General features: G+C 41.6%; 1 protein-coding gene across 1 annotated transcript in view; it reads left to right on the forward strand.

The window, feature by feature from the left end:
- Positions 1–19,338, forward strand: part of LOC117505736 (sarcolemmal membrane-associated protein-like) — a 119,770-nt gene that overhangs the window by 19,920 nt on the left and 80,512 nt on the right. Inside the window, 2 exon segments of the mRNA XM_034165291.1 lie at positions 7,820–7,967; positions 10,119–10,191. Coding sequence (XP_034021182.1) covers positions 7,820–7,967; positions 10,119–10,191 — 221 coding nt within the window.

Raw genomic sequence — 19,338 nt, forward strand, 5'->3', positions numbered from 1 at the left:
TCCTCTGAGTTTTGGTAGTAATTTCTTGTAACTTGGTGCAATTCCTTGCTATAGGTTGATAATACACATATTGTAATGTTGTACAAGATTGACCCATTTTGGCAGAGTTATGACCCTTGATTAACAAACCTAGACACTGCTAGTTTTGAGTTGGTGCCTGCATGCTAAAATCAACTCCTCACATTTTTTAGGAGGAATCTCTGGAAACTATCAAAGCAGCATTTGTCAGCAGGTGATATTGTGCTCTCAGAGCGCTGTTATTATTGTCATTTATTCTTTTATTATTAGTTTGTTTTGTTTAGCGCTTTGATTCCCCTGTACAAAATACAGTAAAACTTGTATTTAATGGATTCAGGTGGACCAGTAAATTTTGTCCATTTATAATTTAAATCCGTTGTATGCATAAAACGGACGTGAAATGTATAAAACTGACAAAATCCGTTATATGTATGTAACGGATTAGTTATAGTCAGGAGGCGCCGAACAAACTACGGGAATCCTGAAGCGGGACCTGCCTAATTTAATGACAGAGTCAAATATTCCTCTGAAAAAATAAATACCTGCCATAAATAAGCTGCAGGCATTATGTGCATTAAAAACATTAGATTTGGTCAAGTCACTCTTTTTTCTAAGTCCACTGTGGAGTGGCACCTTAAAATCCTAAAGCCTAATTCATGCTTCTGCAGCTCTGTAACTCCGTGACCATGCAGTGACGTCGACGTGCGTGACAGTTTTAAAGTTCTCCTCTCCCGCCTTCATGCGCTTTTTCTGGATCATGCCTTTTCTAGATTGTCCCTCAACAAGCTCTTTCTACAATCATCTACTGTACCTCCAAATCACAGGTAGAGCATACAATTTCCTCCATGAAGTGCAGGTCATTTGAGTGTCATTTTCCAACTTCATGTTGTAAAGTTCGCCATACTTGTGGCCTTTTCTGCCAAATGTATTTGATCCACGATCGAAATGTAATCAACGTGTGCACTGCAAAAACTTTAAAATATGGCTGGAGAGAAAGGTGTGAAAAGTGACAAATCACAGCCTTTTGTGGCTGATCTTTTAATCAAGGAAATATGGTCCCACTTTCCTTGAATTGGTGTCAGTGCTGAACACCATTTCATGCTTCTGTTACTGGGCACGTCCAGACTGATCTATTCGGTACATTCGAGGGTTTTTTTTTATTTTTTATTTTTTTATGGAAATGCATTGCAGTCGGACAGGATTTTTTGTCTGACGTGAGCGAAAATCCATTACACAAAATCTGATATATACTGTGTTTATTAGATGGAAAACCATACAAAAGCATCGGGACTTTTGCCTTTGTCCGGTGAGTGCAGCTATCCGGTTTATAGAATGACAGTTTAGGTGAGTTTTCCTGTAGTCATTGCAGTTATTCTTATTAACAACAGATGTGATATTTTGGTATAAATCACAGGACCTCCCAAACCCTGTGACTTGTACTCCGGACCTGTGTTTATGTAAAGCCAGCTAGTCGATCATCACATTAAAGACATTTTACTGTTTTTAAAATGAGTGACTGAGATAATACATTTAAAAGTTGTCTTATTTGAAGCAAAGCAAGTCAAAACAAACGAAACAAATTCTTAACACTTGTAAAGACGGGGAAATCTGCATTTTTTTGTCTGTGGCCATAGCTGCTCCTGCAGATTAAAGGAGTGACAAACCTGCAGTTGGTGATGGAGTTTTTAGGGCGTTACCGGAACATGGCCGTGTCGGCACGTATGAACAGGTTGGATCGTTTCTGTGCACTTCAGGTTTTGTTTGTGCCGCTGGACAGTTTGTGTTGTTTGTCTAGTTGTTGGGTTACTTTGAGGCCACACACACACACACCCTGCTGTAAATTAGGCATAGCATTCGTTTAACTCTCAGGTGAGATCAGATTTACTCCGAACGGAGGAGTAATTCAGGCCTTAGATTAAAAGTATTAGCAGAAGAAAACACATTTAGTCCAGTGTGTGTGTGTGTGTGTTTGCTTTCTCAGGCAGCTCGTCCTGTTAGTGTGTGACATATGTTCGCTGCTTAATGCTGGCTGGCTCTTTGCTTGACGCGGATGTGGATTTGGCCAGTCCTGCAGCAGACGGTCCACATGCCTTGGATTTCAATAGTCTGCGTGTTCTTTTGTGACGACTGCGATGGCACTAAAGTTGGTGGGGTTGGAGTGCAAAGCTGTTCTGTAAATAGCTGAAGAAGAAATGACACGTCCACCATCTCAGCTCACTTTGTTTTTTTGTCCTACTGTCACAATTGGAAAAATACGAGGTCTGTTAGAAAGGATATCCGACCTTTTAATTTTTTTCAAAATCCTGATGGATTTGAATCACGTGTGCTTGCATGAGCAAACCTTGAACCTTCGTACGCATGTGTGAATTTTTTCACGCCTGTCGATTGTGTCATTTCCTGGTAAGCAGCCTTTGTGTGAGGTGTGTGTCGTGCGCTCTGCGTTTTTTCATTCCAAGGAAAATGGCGGAACGACTGAAGCAGCGCAACTGCATCAAATTTTGCCAGAAACTGGGCGACAGCCAGGTGGAAACCATTCGGATTATTCAGACGGCTTTCGGTGACGATGCTATGGGTATCACACAGATTAAGGAGCGGTACAACCGGTTTAAAGATGTCCGCACAGCGGTGGAGAGCGAGCTGCACTCTGGGCGGCCATCAACATGCCGAAATGACCAGATCATTTCCAAAGTGAACGCTGTGGTGATGTGGGACCATCGTGTGACTGTCCGAAAAATTGCAGAAGAGGTGGAGATCAGCACTTTTTCGGCACATTCCACTGTGAAAGAAGATTTTGCCATGAAGAGTTGCAGCGAAATTCATCGGCACGAAGCTGATGGCGCAGCAAAAGCGCCTTCGTGTTGAAGTCTCACAGGACATGTTGTGACATGCCCCACCCAATTTCTCGGATAGTCACACGACTGAAAAGCCACCGAATGGTGGAAGAGGTGGGCATCATTTTTCGGAGTCCAGCATGTCCATTCACACATTTTGTGTAAATATTGGGACATTTTAAATCTTTTTTTTTTTTTTTTTTTTTTTTTTTTTTTAAGGAATTGAAATTTGGTTTGTAGTTCTGGTTATGTTAGTCACTATTATAACTCCCTTTTGGTCAAGTTGTGGAGTGATCTCTAGGAATCTTTAATGTTGGTGAAATATTTACTTCTGAGAATGAAGATGCACTTTTTAAGAAGAGTTTTGACTTAAGAGTTGAACAGAGGATCTTCAGCCGACAGGTGAAGAAGCTCCTTTGACCATTTGGTGATGTAACTAACCCAGAGTCTTGTCAACACTTCCTCAGGCAGGAAGAGGGAAGCTGTCAACACAGTCTGCCATCAAGATTTTATCACACACACACACACACACACACACACACACACACACACACACACACACACACACACACACACACACACACACACACACACACACACACACACAGCGAGAGAGAGCTCTCTTCAGAATTCACAAAATGTTTGAAGGCTTCAACTGTAGCTATCGTTGCTCAGTGTATTGATAAGATTTTATCTATCGATTCCACTTATCGATCCGATTCCTTATCGATTCTGCTTATCAATACCTCCTGTGAATTTTCTTTGTACTAAAAGTAGGCTTTACAGGTTTTCTATGTCAACAACATTTTGAGTCTGAAAGTAAATAAATATGAAATTGGTCACTGGATCCTTAAATTCTGGACATAAATAAAAATACAATCTGTAGTTTTTGTCAAAAGCATTTCCTTTCAGACATTTTGGCATGAATGTCTCTCCACACCTCTGAGCTGAGCTCAGCTGGCTGCTGTGCGTCAGCATAGGACGTCTCATTTTGGGAGGAAGAAAAAAACATTTTGTTCAATTGCAGTTTGTTTGTGTTACAGCATTTGGAAAGAGGTGTAATTTGATTTAAACAGCAATTCGCTTTGACGTTATAAAATCCGAGCGGACTCGACTTAGCAGAGAGCGGTGCAGCGTTTGGAGCAATGGAACGGAGGACAATTGTTTCTTTCTTGCAACAATTCAGGAGTCCCACTTAGTCACTTTTAATCTGCACAAAAGTGACCCCTGATTAACATATTTTAATGGCTTTGAGAGGGGTTAAGAAGCGGAGTTGCCGCTCCTGAGGAGCGAAACAATGAACCAAGTTTCAAAGCAAAGCAGCGATGCAGAAACAGTTGATTAAGCCCCTTTCACACCGGGGGTGCTCCCGGTTGCTCCCAGTTGCGCCCTGTGTCATTATGATGACGCCGTGCGGAAGCAAGTCAGAGCCGAGACGATGCAGCTCGGTGCCACAACAGCGCGAGGGGCACAAAGGAGGAAGCAAGTCGGGCGCCGAAAAATTAAACATGTTTAATTTTTTTGGCGTCCTGTGCTCGACGCAGAAAGGAAGTGGTTCCAGCGCAAGTTGGGGCAAAGAGGCGTTACCTGGTGTGACTCGAAGCCAATTTATGATTCCTGCTGTGTTCCATTGTTCCCGCAGTATAAATCACACAGGATTGTTTTCATACCGTGTACTTAATGCAGTAAAAACTACACACTGAAAAAAAAAAAAAAAAGACCACAGAAAAAAAAATGCAGACTGATTGCCAGAAATATCCAGTAAAAAGTCCGGACATCTCTAGTCCACTCATGGACGTTCGTTCACGCGCGCACATGCATCTTGTAGTCAAAGGAGGAAAGAAAAGAAAAAAATTGTCTGCAGGCAGTTAGTTCCTTTCTCTCCTCAGACTCTCTCATCACAGTTAAAAAAGGACATAAGTCCAGGACATGTCAACATCAAGTAGAACTCCAGACATCTCCACATTTGCTCAAGGACGGTGTGTGCACGCATCTTGCGGTCAAGGGAGGAAAGATAAACTATAACAGAACTCAGAGCACAGCCCTTCAGCTCAGCACAACAACAAGTAGAAGAGAAGTCAGAGTGCCCAGTCTGTCTGCAGCCAAACTGTGCAAAAAAAAAGTTGAGCCGGAAAGTGTAGCTATCGATTGACTAGTAGCTTTACACTCCTGTCCTCACGTATGGTCAAGGATGTTTGGTAATGACTGAAGGAATAAATTTGTGGATACAAGCAGCAGAAATGAGATTCCTTCCTTGGATATCTGGGCTTATGCTCCTGGACAGGGTGAAAAGCTGGACCATCCAGGAAGGACTTTGAGTGGAGCCGCCGCTTCTTCACATCAAAAACTGCCAGCTGAGGTGGTTTGGGTATCTGGTGAGGGAGGTCTTTCAGGTATGTCCAACTGGGAGAAGGCCCTGTGGAAGACCCAGCTGGCTTGGGAAAACCGCAGATACACTTTGGGAATGCTGAGGATAGGGAAATGTGTGCTGATCTGTTTGGTTTCCACTGCGACTTACACTGCAATCCTGACCTGTAAAAGCAGCAGAAAATGATACAAACTGTTGCATAAACACACTTTGGCTGTTGTAAATGGTGTTTACATTATGTAGTTTGTCCAGCAGGGGGTGTTCTGATTGTATTGTTTACAATGCTGTCAAACATGGCTGGGACCCATGTCACCCCTTGTTCACATTAGCTACAAGAGATACAAGAGACAGAGGCAAGGTGAAAAATAGGCTTCATGGAAATACATATTTAAACAACAACAAATCAAATGTTGAAGTCTTTATGCTTGCATCACACAAGGTATTTTTTGGGTGGGGGGGTTATTTGGAAAGGCCATATTTAGCAAAACTGCTTTTCTTGATCACATACTGTACAGAAAGTGTCGCGTGACATTCTGAAATATGTGGCACACTGGAGACTGCGAGCTTGTTCAGTGTTTTCATAGATGATATTATGGCAAAAATGAATTTGAAAAAACAAGAAAATGTCACCTTTTAGCGGGACTCAGCCATCCACTGCCATGATGACTGGAATTACTGTTCTCTGGAGAGTTTCACTGGAATGACGGTCATCACGAGAAAATCCTGCAGTTGCATTCCACCACTCAACAGTTTTTTTTTTTTTCTGTAACTCTGTAAACCTGTCATGGAAACCAGCTAATGATTGCCAACCACTTCATCTGTTCAACTGTTTTCACGAGTATCCTTCAGTGTAGATCCGTTATTACACCTACTACAGAAAAGCAGTTGTGTGTGTGTGTGTGTGTGTGTGTGTGTGTTTTTCATGAGTCACAGCTGTCTGTCCACAGGTCATTGATGATTTCTGAGATGTAAACATGAGAGACCCGTGTGTGTGTGTGTGTGTGTTGCTGGATGGAATAGCGTCCCCTCAGTCTCCTCCCTCCCTCTCTCTGGGTTACCATGGGGACAGGGCTGTGAATCGGTCTGCAGTCATGTGGTGAATTAAACCCGTGGTTGTCTGTGTGAGGTGTTCAGTCTCTCCTGCTCTCTCTCGGTGGGCGGACAGTGATTCTGAGTGGGACACCTGATGAATGAAGCAGACACTCAGATCTCGGGGATCTGGATCAGATTGCAGACCGTGTGTAATGTTGCCTTATGAATTATTTTCTACATTTATTTCTGTGTGTGAATGTGTTTTGATGTGCACAAATGGTTTGAAGTTCATTCAGCTCGTTTAAATGTTGTGAGCTCCTGCTGCAGCTGACAGATTTTAGAGACTCATTTTTTGACAGCTTTATTCATTTTACTGTCTCTCTGAGGTCTTCCTGTTTTCACCTCATTGTGCTGAATTATGACTAAAAACAGTCTGTCTGCAACTGTTGACTTTGATAATCATGTCTTAGTTTGAAGATTAATCAGGTTATCTGTATCGCTGTGTGGTTTACTGACAATGAACGCAAATTTAATCAGTGCGAGTGAAAGATGACGCTGTTGATCAGGAGTCTATTTTAGCTGTATTTTTTTTTTTTTTTTCTTGTCACGGCACCAGAAAGGAGAATAAATCAATAAATACAAGTGTTGAAACCTTTGTGTGACCTATAATGGTCAACAGATATCAACAAATTTATATGAACACATTTCTCTTGTTTTCAACTAGCTAGCAATTGATGTTATCCCTGTTTTAATGCAAGTGTTAACTTAGCTACATTTAAGTGAAAATAAGTCTTTTAGAAAATGCTAAACGTTCCTGTAAATCAACAGATAAACTGTTGATATTGCATGAAGACATAAACTGTGAGGCCTGCTGGTGCCGGTGTGAGTCCATGGATTAGCATTCATGAGTGTTTAAAAATGGTTTTAATGGACTTTTCATGCACTTGCTTCTCGTATTATTATATTTTGTTCAATCTCCCAACGTGGTTGAAGCATAATGAGAATAGCTGCCATATGACTTGTAATGCAGTCTATTTAGCTTCATTTGTGTCTTGTGACATAGTGTTAAAACTATCAAACTGTTAATTGGTTTTGTTTTTGTTTTGTGAAACTAAGAATTTTTAAGTACTATATTTTTCAGAGTATAAATCCCACCTGTTAAAAAAACCATATGTAAGTTGCACTGGAGTATAACTAGCACCTTTTTCACCTGTATTTTTAGCTCTTTAATTTATGTTTGAGTTGTTGTTGTAAGGAAAGGATCCCCCAACATGTAAGTCATAGGATCTCCCAAACTATTAAAACAAACATGTCTTATACTCCAGTAAATGCGATATTTACTACAGTCTAAACTGATCTCTTCAGGTGTCTTGTTTTATCCAGCCAACAGTCCACAATTCCTCGTTGAAAATGACATAAAACTGTAAATCATAGTATTTTAGAAGCTACAGCTAGTAATGATCTGTGTATTAGCTGATTTCACTGTTTACAAATGCTGTTGTTGGGTTGTAATGGTTTCTTTTGTGCTGCTGTTCTTGGCGTGTATCTGACGTGTTCTGCGTTGTTTCAGTTCTACCTGCAGGACACGAAGAGCAGCAACGGCACCTTCATCAACAGCCAGAGGTTGAGTCGCGGCTCGGAGGAGAGTCCGCCCTGTGAGGTTCTCTCCGGTGATGTCATACAGTTCGGTGTCGACGTCACGGAGAACACCCGCAAAGGTTTGTGGCAGAATGTAAACTCGCACAGTGTGACATTTTGGGAAACTTGTAAGATGATGTGATCAGAATAAAACGGAAACTTCAAAAAGTCCATCTCAGGGGAAAAAAGTAAAAAAAAAAAGAAAAAAAAGAAATTGATGAACACGGACAAATCGAGTCTCAATAACAGTCAGTCCAGATGGGACTGGTCCAGATCTCTGTTTTGCTGGTACATTTTGTGGTTAAGGTTTTCACTGAAGACTTTGGTCCAAAGAAAACAGCAGGCTGTCCAGTCCACCAGACACTCGAGACAGTCTGTCAGTTCTTCCTTTTCACATTCGCCACAGATGAGTCGATATTAATTATTTTGGTCTTTACTGGACTGATTGTTTTACTTTTCCAGAAACACGAGCTGCTCTTAAATATTTCTAAACCAGCAGCAGTGGCCTCTAGTGATCACCAGGACCCAACGATTAGCAACAAGGCTTCACAAAGACTAACGAAATTTGCAGGAGTGGATAAACTAACATCTCTCCTTTATATAACAGTTGGCAAAATTTTGGGGACTCCTCTTATATTGATTGGACCCCTTTAAAATCAGGTCACTGGTCAGACATTTGTCTCTCTACGTCTCTGCATCATCTACAGTACAAGAGTTCATGCATGATTTAATTGGATGTGCCTCAAATTGCCTTTTCCCTTGGCAGACTTGAGGATTTAGGTATGGGAAAAATAACTTCAGGAAAATTCTTACGTTCTATTGAACAGGACATGTTCACAAGCTTGTTGCCATAGCAACTGATACCAATACACATGTATTGATTGACTGTACATAAGGGAAGGAGAATCACAAGAAAATATCATCAGATCATACATGCATTCATGTGGTAATTCATGCAGTTGGGTTAGCGAGCATGTGTTCAATGACCTGATTAAAAAAGGTTATCAAACCAGTATCAGAGGTGTCCCAAAAATTCTGGAAAGTGTTATATAAAGTAGAGATGTTAGTTTGTCTACTCCTGCAAATTTCGCTAAAAAAGACTGATGGCGGGGGCCACCAGGTGGTGCTAAACTTCCTCAAAATTAGGCAAGTTGAGTACTTTGGCGCCTCCTGGTGGCCAGCGCCATCAAGACCCCAATGTTTTTTAGTTGCATTTGATAGAGTAGGGCCTATATTTGTTAACATTGAAATCTGTGTGTGTGTGTGGGGGGGGGGGGGGGGGGGGGTGTCTTGATGGAGCAGAGGGTTATGGGCCTTTACATTTTACAGACTTGCTCACTGACTGACTCCATTAATCGTATGCTGTCTTGCTAGTCTCAGGGTATCTAATATTTTATAGAATATACTCTGGAACAACGATTCCCATTCCTGGCCCTCAGGGTTGGGAATCACTGTTGTAGAACCTGGGCTCTTTGAGGTCTTAAAACATCCCTGCTTGGTGTTAGTATTTTGTGGCCATCTGAGGCTGCTGGAGCAGGTAGTTCTGTGGGTGCAAGTGTGTAGACCTGGGTTTGAATCCTGCTCATGCTACCCATCCAAGTCCTTGGACAAGGCACTTAATCTGCATCTTCTCAGTCCACCCACCTGTAAAAATGGGCACCGGCCTTAGCCTGGGAAGCAAATGTGAGGCGTCGTTATAAAGCACTTTGAGCATCTGCTGGATTTGAAAAGCACAATAGAAAACCTGTCCTCCTTCTGCGACTGCTGTTTTTAATTAAGGAGCACAAGGTAAGGAGGGAATTAGTGGAAAGCAGAATGTCTCTCATGACACAGTCTTTGGAGGCTTGATTATTAATGTGTTCATAAAAAGTGAGCGGTTGGTGCAGTTGGTGCTGAATGATGTTTATAAGCTGGGTGAACTGGCACTTTAAGGTTCAGTCTGTTAGGTGGTTTATTGGAGTTAATCTTATAATGTAGTGAGAGAGACATGGTATTGGAGGGAAACATAAAGCCTAGCATATTTAACACCGCCTTAAAAACACTCACAATTAGCCCCAGAGTTACCACATAGACGACCGTAGTGGCCACCAGAACTGGCGTCTTCACGCAGCGTCACCTGGCTGCAGTAATAAATAATAATTCTAATACTCTTACCTCAGGAACAGAGCAAATACTGCACCCAAGTACTGAAGTGTCACATTTTTGACATTCTTGTGTGTTTGTGTCTCCAGTCACCCATGGCTGCATCGTGTCAACAATCAAACTCTTCCTGCCTGATGGGATGGAGGCACGCCGGCGAAGCGAGTAAGCATCCTCATCGCGTCATACTGATCCATGACTTAACAAAAAAAAAAAAATACTGTTGTTGGTGTGTGGGTAGAAGTAGACAGCCAGCTTTTAGACCTGTTATGTTGCTAATGATACTAACATTGTCATTGTGATGGAAGAGGAATACAATCCATGAGCCAATTTTGATCTAGTCAGAACCACTTAAGGGGACTTAACGACACAATCCGGCCTAGTGTAGCACTGTAACTTACACAATAATGTATGGTGGCCGTCCCGGCATGAATGACGAATTACACACGGGACAAAATTTAAAAATGCCCCAATCATATTGAAAAGTATACCCCATTATTTGTCAGATCATAAAGATTCCAAAAGGTATGGTTTGGACTATCTGTGACTAAATCTTATGGAGTGAAAACCGCAAAAATGCTGTCAGGTAAGGGAAGCCACCAAGACATCCAGACTACTCTGAAGGAGATACAGGCTTTTGTGGCTGTGAGTGTAGAAACTGTGCACAGTGAAACCAGTTGTGCTCACTGTTGGAATAGAGCAAAGAAAACGCTGCGCGTATGGATGGCAGGTCATTGTGTGCGTGTGTGTTGGAGTTTGAGTCTGTGTGCATGTTGAGAGGAGCTGTGTGCACATTGTGTCCACTGAGGGTAGAATTATCTGGACTCTCCCAGGTCACACGTTAGTCACCGCCGTGCTGCTACATAGCTGTTGATTGTGTTTGTGGCGAGGCGAGCCTGAGTGTGCGCTGGAGTGCCACAGGTTTTATTAATAGCTGAAGAATGCTTGTGCTCCCTGCTGTTAGCATTATCCATGTGGACGCCGGCCAAGCAGACTTTCATGCTGTCGTTGTGCGTGTTTAAAGTGTGTTGTTATCCATAACAAAGTCTGTGTTTCTCTGTGGATCTGAGAAGGCCATGTTTTAAAAACTGGACCCTCGTCAGTTTAATGAAAGGAAAACCTATAAAGCTTAACTCTGAGGCCACTGAAGGCGTGTTTTTGTACATTTCCCGCGGTCTCTATCTGTGTATGTGTTATGTTAGCAAGCTGTCTTAAGAATGCTTAATCAAATCTGATCAAACTTGGCACGTACTTTGGGCCTATTAATGGGTGTATCTGCTTCATTTGGATTATGATTGGTCATTAATCAATATTTGGAAAAATGGCCAATTTAGTGAAAATGAGTTCAGTTATTTATCGCTAGTGACCTTGATTGCTTAAAAAAAACAGTTGGACTACCAACCTGTAGACCACGGTTTGATTGTAGGAATTTGCTTCATGCTTCCTGTCTGTATCCTCAGACAAGACTCTAATGGGCCTTTCACATTGAACGCGTCGGAAGCGTCAGAGGCATCAGGAATCGGTCTAAAAAGCATTATTTTCAATGAGATGCCTTGCTTTTTAGATGCGTCAGAAGTGTCGCATCAAAAGCCAAGCTAAAGCGACGCTTCTGACGGGAGTGCGCCTTGCCGCTTGTCGGCAGGCTGACGCAGTCAAAGTTCAACCCAATCCAACGTTCGACGCTCTGAGCTGTGACGTAGCTTTGTGCTGTCCAATAGGAACGATGCGTCAGGCCAAAACACGGAAAACTAGTGGCAGAAACCACTGATCTCTACAAAACAGAAATGTGTGACAGGACTGTTCACTTATAGAGCAGTTTTCTGAAGAAAAATCCTTGGAAATGTTTTTGTTGTTGTTGTTTACCTCATAATTTCTGATTACTGTTAAAAAAAAAGTTTAGAACACTTGTAATTAAAATGGCTAAATAAATCAATAAATGGTTCTTTAGAAACCTTTCATCTGTAAATTAAAACCACATGTTATTTCAGATTAGATAATTTCTTGTTTACATAAGGAACCTTGGACATTTATTTTTAGACAAATAAAATAACATGGAAAATTGTACATTTGTAAGTCTGGTAGATTATTTATATCTCATTTCAGCCAGAAAAACAGACACTGTAAATAAATACAAATGTTTATTATAAATGCAACAGGAAATAATTTAAAAATGACTGCAGGGTGATTGTAAAGTAGGATTTCTGTGATATAAACCTCGTGATTTTTTTTTAATATAGACATTTCACCTTGTAATTATGTCAAAATATGTAATTGCCTTTAACCCCTTAACGCCTGTTGTCACATATATGCTACAATATTTGACTCAAATATGCAACATACCAAATTGACCAGTATGCCTGTTGTCACAAATTTGCAACATACCATTATTATTATTATAACATTATAACATAAATTATTACCAAAATACCAAAATTACTATTTATTTTTTGTGCAAAAGTGTAATTAATAATCTCAACATTATTTATATACTTAAAGGCAAACACACACACAAAACATTTTTTTATATACAGCTATATAAATTCAGGCGTTAAGAGGTTAATGTTGTTATCAGGACAGAGTCATTTCTAAAATATGAATTTGAGCACAATAAGTGGAGAGCTTTTACCTGTGCAGATGTCTTTTGACTTTGATTTCATGGACATTTTTAATGATCCGTTCATTTATTGTTAAAACATACACTCAACAAAAATATAAACGCAACACTTTTGGTTTTGCTCCCATTTTGTATGAGATGAACTCAAAGATCTAAAACTTTTCCACATACGCAATATCAGCATTTCCCTCAAATATTGTTCACAAACCAGTCTAAATCTGTGATAGTGAGCACTTCTCCTTTGCTGAGATAATCCATCCCACCTCACAGGTGTGCCATATCAAGATGCTGATTAGACACCATGATAAGTGCACAGGTGTGCCTTAGACTGCCCACAATAAAAGGCCACTCTGAAAGGTGCAGTTTTGTTTTATTGGGGGGGGGGAAAAATACCAGTCAGTATCTGGTGTGACCACCATTTGCCTCATGCAGTGCAACACATCTCCTTCGCATAGAGTTGATCAGGTTGTCAATTGTGGCCTGTGGAATGTTGGTCCACTCCTCTTCAATGGCTGTGCGAAGTTGCTGGATATTGGCAGGAACTGGTACACGCTGTCGTATACGTCGGTCCAGAGCATCCCAAACATGCTTAATGGGTGACATGTCCGGTGAGTTTGCCGGCCATGCAAGAACTGGGACATTTTCAGCTTCCAGGAATTGTGTACAGATCCTTGCAACATGGGGCCGTGCATTATCCTGCTGCAACATGAGGTGATGTTCTTGGATGTATGGCACAACAATGGGCCTCAGGATCTCATCATGGTATCTCTGTGCATTCAAAATGCCATCAATAAAATGCACCTGTGTTCTTCGTCCATAACAGACGCCTGCCCATACCATAACCCCACCGCCACCATGGGCCACTCGATCCACAACACTGACATCAGAAAACCGCTCACCCACACGACGCCACACACGCTGTCTGCCATCTGCCCTGGACAGTGTGAACTGGGATTCATCCGTGAAGAGAACACCTCTCTAACGTGCCAAATGCCAGCGAATGTGAGCATTTGCCCACTCAAGCCGGTTACAACGACGAACTGGAATCAGGTCGAGACCCCGATGAGGACGACGAGTATGCAGATGAGCTTCCCTGAGACGGTTTCTGACAGTTTGTGCAGAAATTCTTTGGTTATGCAAACCGATTGTTTCAGCAGCTGTCTGAGTGGCTGGTCTCAGACAATCTTGGAGGTGAACATGCTGGATGTGGAGGTCCTGGGCTGGTGTGGTTACACGTGGTCTGCAGTTGTGAGGCTGGTTGGATGTACTGCCAAATTCTCTGAAACGCCTTTGGAGACGGCTTATGGTAGAGAAATGAACATTCAATACACGAGCAACAGCTCTGGTTGACAGTCCTGCTGTCAGCATGCCAATTGCACGCTCCCTCAAATCTTGCGACATCTGTGGCATTGTGCTGTGTGATAAAACTGCACCTTTCAGAGTGGCCTTTTATTGTGGGCAGTCTAAGGCACACCTGTGCACTAATCATGGTGTCTAATCAGCATCTTGATATGGCACACCTGTGAGGTGGGATGGATTATCTCAGCAAAGAAGTGCTCACTATCACAGATTTCGACTGGTTTGTGAACAATATTTGAGGGAAATGGTGATATTGTGTATGTGGAAAAAGTTTTAGATCTTTGAGTTCATCTCATAAAAAATGAGAGCAAAACCAAAAGTGTTGCATTCATATTTTTGTTGAGTATAAAATGAAACAGCTTTTTAAAAAATATAAAATAGTTGCTGTTGAAAGACCCTTTTATTTAGAAGCAGGTGATGTTATGCTGGATTCTCAGGACCAGATGAATGTCTCTTCTGCAGCTTTGAACTCTGGTGGTGTTGCTGAAGAGCAGAGATGTTTTCTTTCCAACTGGACTTCATGGTGTTCAGCTCATCAATGGAAGTTTTTGAAGTGCATCTGTATTTTGGTTGTTTGCACAGCAAATGTTCCTGATTGGGACAAATAAAACTATTTCTTAAAATATAAAGAAACACTAAACAGTTCATATATATAAAAAAATAAAATAAAATAAAATAAAAAAATAAATAAATAAAAAAAAACCCTGAAAAAACGCTGTTGCAGTTCGATCGATATCCCACCAAGTCGTCAGTCCTCCCTCGGTTGGCGTCCCACTGAAAAGTAGCTGAAAAAAGCTTCTCCCAGCAGGGTGATGGGAGAATCGTTCTGCTGTTTTTTTAAAGCTGTTTTGTGGTTCAGGCGACACAAATTCAGGATGGCGATCGCTGAACTTTTTTCAGATTGTGGAAACAGCCAGAGTGTGACGTAGCCATCTCTGCCCCTTGCTGCTTCCGAAGCGAAGCGTCTGACGTCATGCGTTGGTAGGCGTTATGAAGCATTCAATGTGAAAGGCCCTTTAATCTGAATTGCCTCAGATCCACATCAGATCATGTGGTCAGAGTGTGTGCTCCACTTTATTGGAATTAATCTTATAATGTAGTGAGAGAGACACGGTGTTGGAGGGAAACAAAGTCCTGATGACCGTGTCTCTGTCCAGGCAGGTGATCTCTTTTGGATAAGTTGTATTAATTCTCTCTGTGTCGTGTGAAAATTGAACAGCACACACTTCCTCACACACTGGCTAGATGGTGCGTCTCGGCCCTCTTGCACACTGGCTGCTGGTGCGTTTAGCCCCACCTGGGCACAGGGTCAGGCGGCGTGCTCGTCACTGCTCTGGCACAGGTTGGGCAGCACACTTGGTCCCACTCACACACAGTGTCAGGCGGTGCATTTGGTCTCACAGTGTCGGGCAGTGCGCTTAGCCCCGCTCGTGCACAGTGTCGGGCGGTGCATTTGGTCTCACAGTGTCGGGCAGTGCGCTCAGCCCCGCTCGTGCACAGTGTCGGGCGGTGCATTTGGTCCCACAGTGTCGGGCAGCGTGTTTTGGCCATTTCGCAGAGAAACAGACGAGCTACTATTCTTCATATGTGGATTCTCTGTCTGATGCTCCTTAAAGTAAATATTATCAGTGAACAAACAATTGCATATCTGCATTACACCAAGAACAGTTGCTCCATATCATGGTGTTTGACAGCCATCTGCAGTAAACGATTGACTTGTCCAACCTGAGTGGACATTGTGATTTTCCGATTAAGCTAACTTCATCCAACCATATGGTGGCGTCTGTCATATATAATCTCTAACTGGATGTATATGCTAGCTCTGACAGAGTTATTACCCAGGGGCAGGCAGAGCTAACTCCATCCTTTTTTCTCTTTTTGCTTTTGGTCATCACAGGAGATCTGGTATGGATCTGCATGTTTGTTTGATGCACATTTTACGCTGGATGTCCTTCCTGACACACCTCTACATCGCATGGACAATGGTCATGGGGGTGGACTTAGTCACCACAATCTCTTAAGCCCTTGTGGTGTTATTGCTTAGACTTGGCTTCCTGGTGGGTACATTTATAATCAAAATGTACCCAACATTGAACTGGACTGACGTCTTCCTGAGGTGACCTCGTGTACCAAGTTTCACTTTGATACACAAAGTTTTCCTCTATTGTGTACACATCGTCCACACAGTCAGACAGGCGCACAGACCGGCACTTCCTACACCTGTCTTCAGGGCTGCCGGTGTGATGGTATGGGGGTGTGTTAGTGCCCACTGGCAGCTTACACATCTGTGATAGCACCATCAATGCTGAAAGGTCCATCCAGGTTTTGGAGCAACACATGCTGCCATCCAAGCAACGTATTTTTCAGGAATGTCCCCGCTTATTTCAGCAAGACAATACCAATCAATCAATCAATCAACTTTTTTCTTGTATAGCGCCAAATCACAACAAACAGTTGCCCCAAGGCGCTCCACATTGCAAGGCAAGGCCATACAATAATTATGAAACACAGTCTACGTCTAAAGCAACATAACCAAGGGATGGTCCAGGGTCACCCGATCCAGCCCTAACTATAAGCCTTAGCGAAAAGGAAAGTTTTAAGCCTAATCTTAAAAGTAGAGAGGGTATCTGTCTCCCTGATCTGAATTGGGAGCTGGTTCCACAGGAGAGGAGCCTGAAAGCTGAAGGCTCTGCCTCCCATTCTACTCTTACAAACCCTAGGAACTACAAGTAAGCCCGCAGTCTGAGAGCGAAGCGCTCTAATGGGGTAATATGGTACTATGAGGTCCCTAAGATAAGATGGGACCTGATTATTCAAAACCTTATAAGTAAGAAGAAGAATTTTAAATTCTATTCTAGCATTAACAGGAAGCCAATGAAGGGAGGCCAACACGGGTGAGATATGCTCTCTCCTGCTAGTCCCCGTCAGTACTCTAGCTGCAGCATTCTGAACCAACTGAAGGCTTTTTAGGGAACTTTTAGGACAACCTGATAATAATGAATTACAATAGTCCAGCCTAGAGGAAACAAATGCATGAATTAGTTTTTCAGCATCACTCTGAGACAAGACCTTTCTGATTTTAGAGATATTGCGTAAATGCAAAAAGGCAGTCCTACATATTTGTTTAATATGCGCTTTGAATGACATATCCTGATCAAAAATAACTCCAAGATTTCTCACAGTATTACTAGAGATCAGGGAAATGCCATCCAGAGTAACAATCTGGTTAGACACCATGCTTCTAAGATTTGTGGGGCCAAGTACAATAACTTCAGTTTTATCTGAGTTTAAAAGCAGGAAATTAGAGGTCATCCATGTCTTTATGTCTGTAAGACAATCCTGCAGTTTAGCTAATTGGTGCGTATCCTCTGGCTTCATGGATAGATAAAGCTGGGTATCATCTGCGTAACAATGAAAATTTAAGCAATACCGTCTAATAATACTGCCCAAGGGAAGCATGTATAAAGTGAATAAAATTGGTCCTAGCACAGAACCTTGTGGAACTCCATAATTAACTTTAGTCTGTGAAGAAGATTCCCCATTTACATGAACAAACTGTAATCTATTAGACAAATATGATTCAAACCACCGCAGCGCAATGCCTTTAATACCTATAACATGCTCTAATCTCTGTAATAAAATTTTATGGTCAACAGTATCAAAAGCAGCACTGAGGTCCAACAGAACAAGCACAGAGATAAGTCCACTGTCCGAAGCCATAAGAAGATCATTTGTAACCTTCACTAATGCTGTTTCTGTACTATGATGAATTCTAAAACCTGACTGAAACTCTTCAAATAGACCATTCCTCTGCAGGTGATCAGTTAGCTGTTTTACAACTACCCTCTCAAGAATCTTTGAGAGAAAAGGAAGGTTGGAGATTGGCCTATAATTAGCTAAGATAGCTGGGTCAAGTGATGGCTTTTTAAGTAATGGTTTAATTACTGCCACCTTAAAGGCCTGTGGTACATAACCAACTAACAAAGATAGATTGATCATATTTAAGATTGAAGCATTAAATAATGGTAGGACTTCCTTGAGCAGCCTGGCAGGAATGGGGTCTAATAAGCATATTGATGGTTTGGATGAAGTAACTAATGAAAATAACTCAGACAGAACAATCGGAGAGAAAGAGTCTAACCAAATACCGGCATCACTGAAAGCAGCCAAAGATAACGATACATCTTTGGGATGGTTATGAGTAATTTTTTCTCTAATAGTCAAAATTTTGTTAGCAAAGAAAGTCATGAAGTCATTACTAGTTAAAGTTAATGGAATACTCAGCTCAATAGAGCTCTGACTCTGTCAGCCTGGCTACAGTGCTGAAAAGAAACCTGGGGTTGTTCTTATTTTCTTCAATTAGTGATGAGTAGAAAGATGTCCTAGCTTCACGAAGGGCTTTCTTATAGAGCAACAAACTCTTTTTCCAGGCTAAGTGAAGATCTTCTAAATTAGTGAGACGCCATTTCCTCTCCAACTTACGAGTTATCTGCTTTAAGCTACGAGTTTGTGAGTTATACCACGGAGTCAGACACTTCTGATTTAAAGCTCTCTTTTTCAGAGGAGCTACAGCATCCAAAGTTGTCTTCAATGAGGATGTAAAACTATTGACAAGATACTCTAACTCCCTTACAGAGTTTAGGTAGCTACTCTGCTCTGTGTTGGTATATGACATTAGAGAACATAAAGAAGGAATCATATCCTTAAACCTAGTTACAGCGCTTTCTGAAAGACTTCTAGTGTAATGAAACTTATTCCCCACTGCAGGGTAGTCCATCAGGGTAAATGTAAATGTTATTAAAAAATGATCAGACAAAAGGGAGTTTTCAGGGAATACTGTTAAGTCTTCTATTTCCATACCATAAGTCAGAACAAGATCTAAAATATGATTAAAGTGGTGGGTGGACTCATTTACTTTTTGAGCAAAGCCGATAGAGTCTAATAATAGATTAAATGCAGTGTTGAGGCTGTCATTTTCAGCATCTGTGTGGATGTTAAAATCGCCCACTATAATTATCTTATCTGAGCTAAGCACTAAGTCAGACAAAAGGTCTGAAAATTCACAGAGAAACTCACAGTAACGACCAGGTGGACGATAGATAATAACAAATAAAACTGGTTTTTGGGACTTCCAATTTGGATGGACAAGACTAAGAGACAAGCTTTCAAATGAATTAAAGCTCTGTCTAGGTTTTTGATTAATTAATAAGCTGGAATGGAAGATTGCTGCTAATCCTCCGCCCCGGCCCGTGCTACGAGCATTCTGACAGTTAGTGTGACTCGGGGGTGTTGACTCATTTAAACTAACATATTCATCCTGCTGTAACCAAGTTTCTGTT

The sequence above is a fragment of the Thalassophryne amazonica genome, chromosome 3, assembly GCF_902500255.1.
Source record: "Thalassophryne amazonica chromosome 3, fThaAma1.1, whole genome shotgun sequence".
NCBI classification, from domain to species: Eukaryota; Metazoa; Chordata; class Actinopteri; order Batrachoidiformes; family Batrachoididae; genus Thalassophryne; species Thalassophryne amazonica.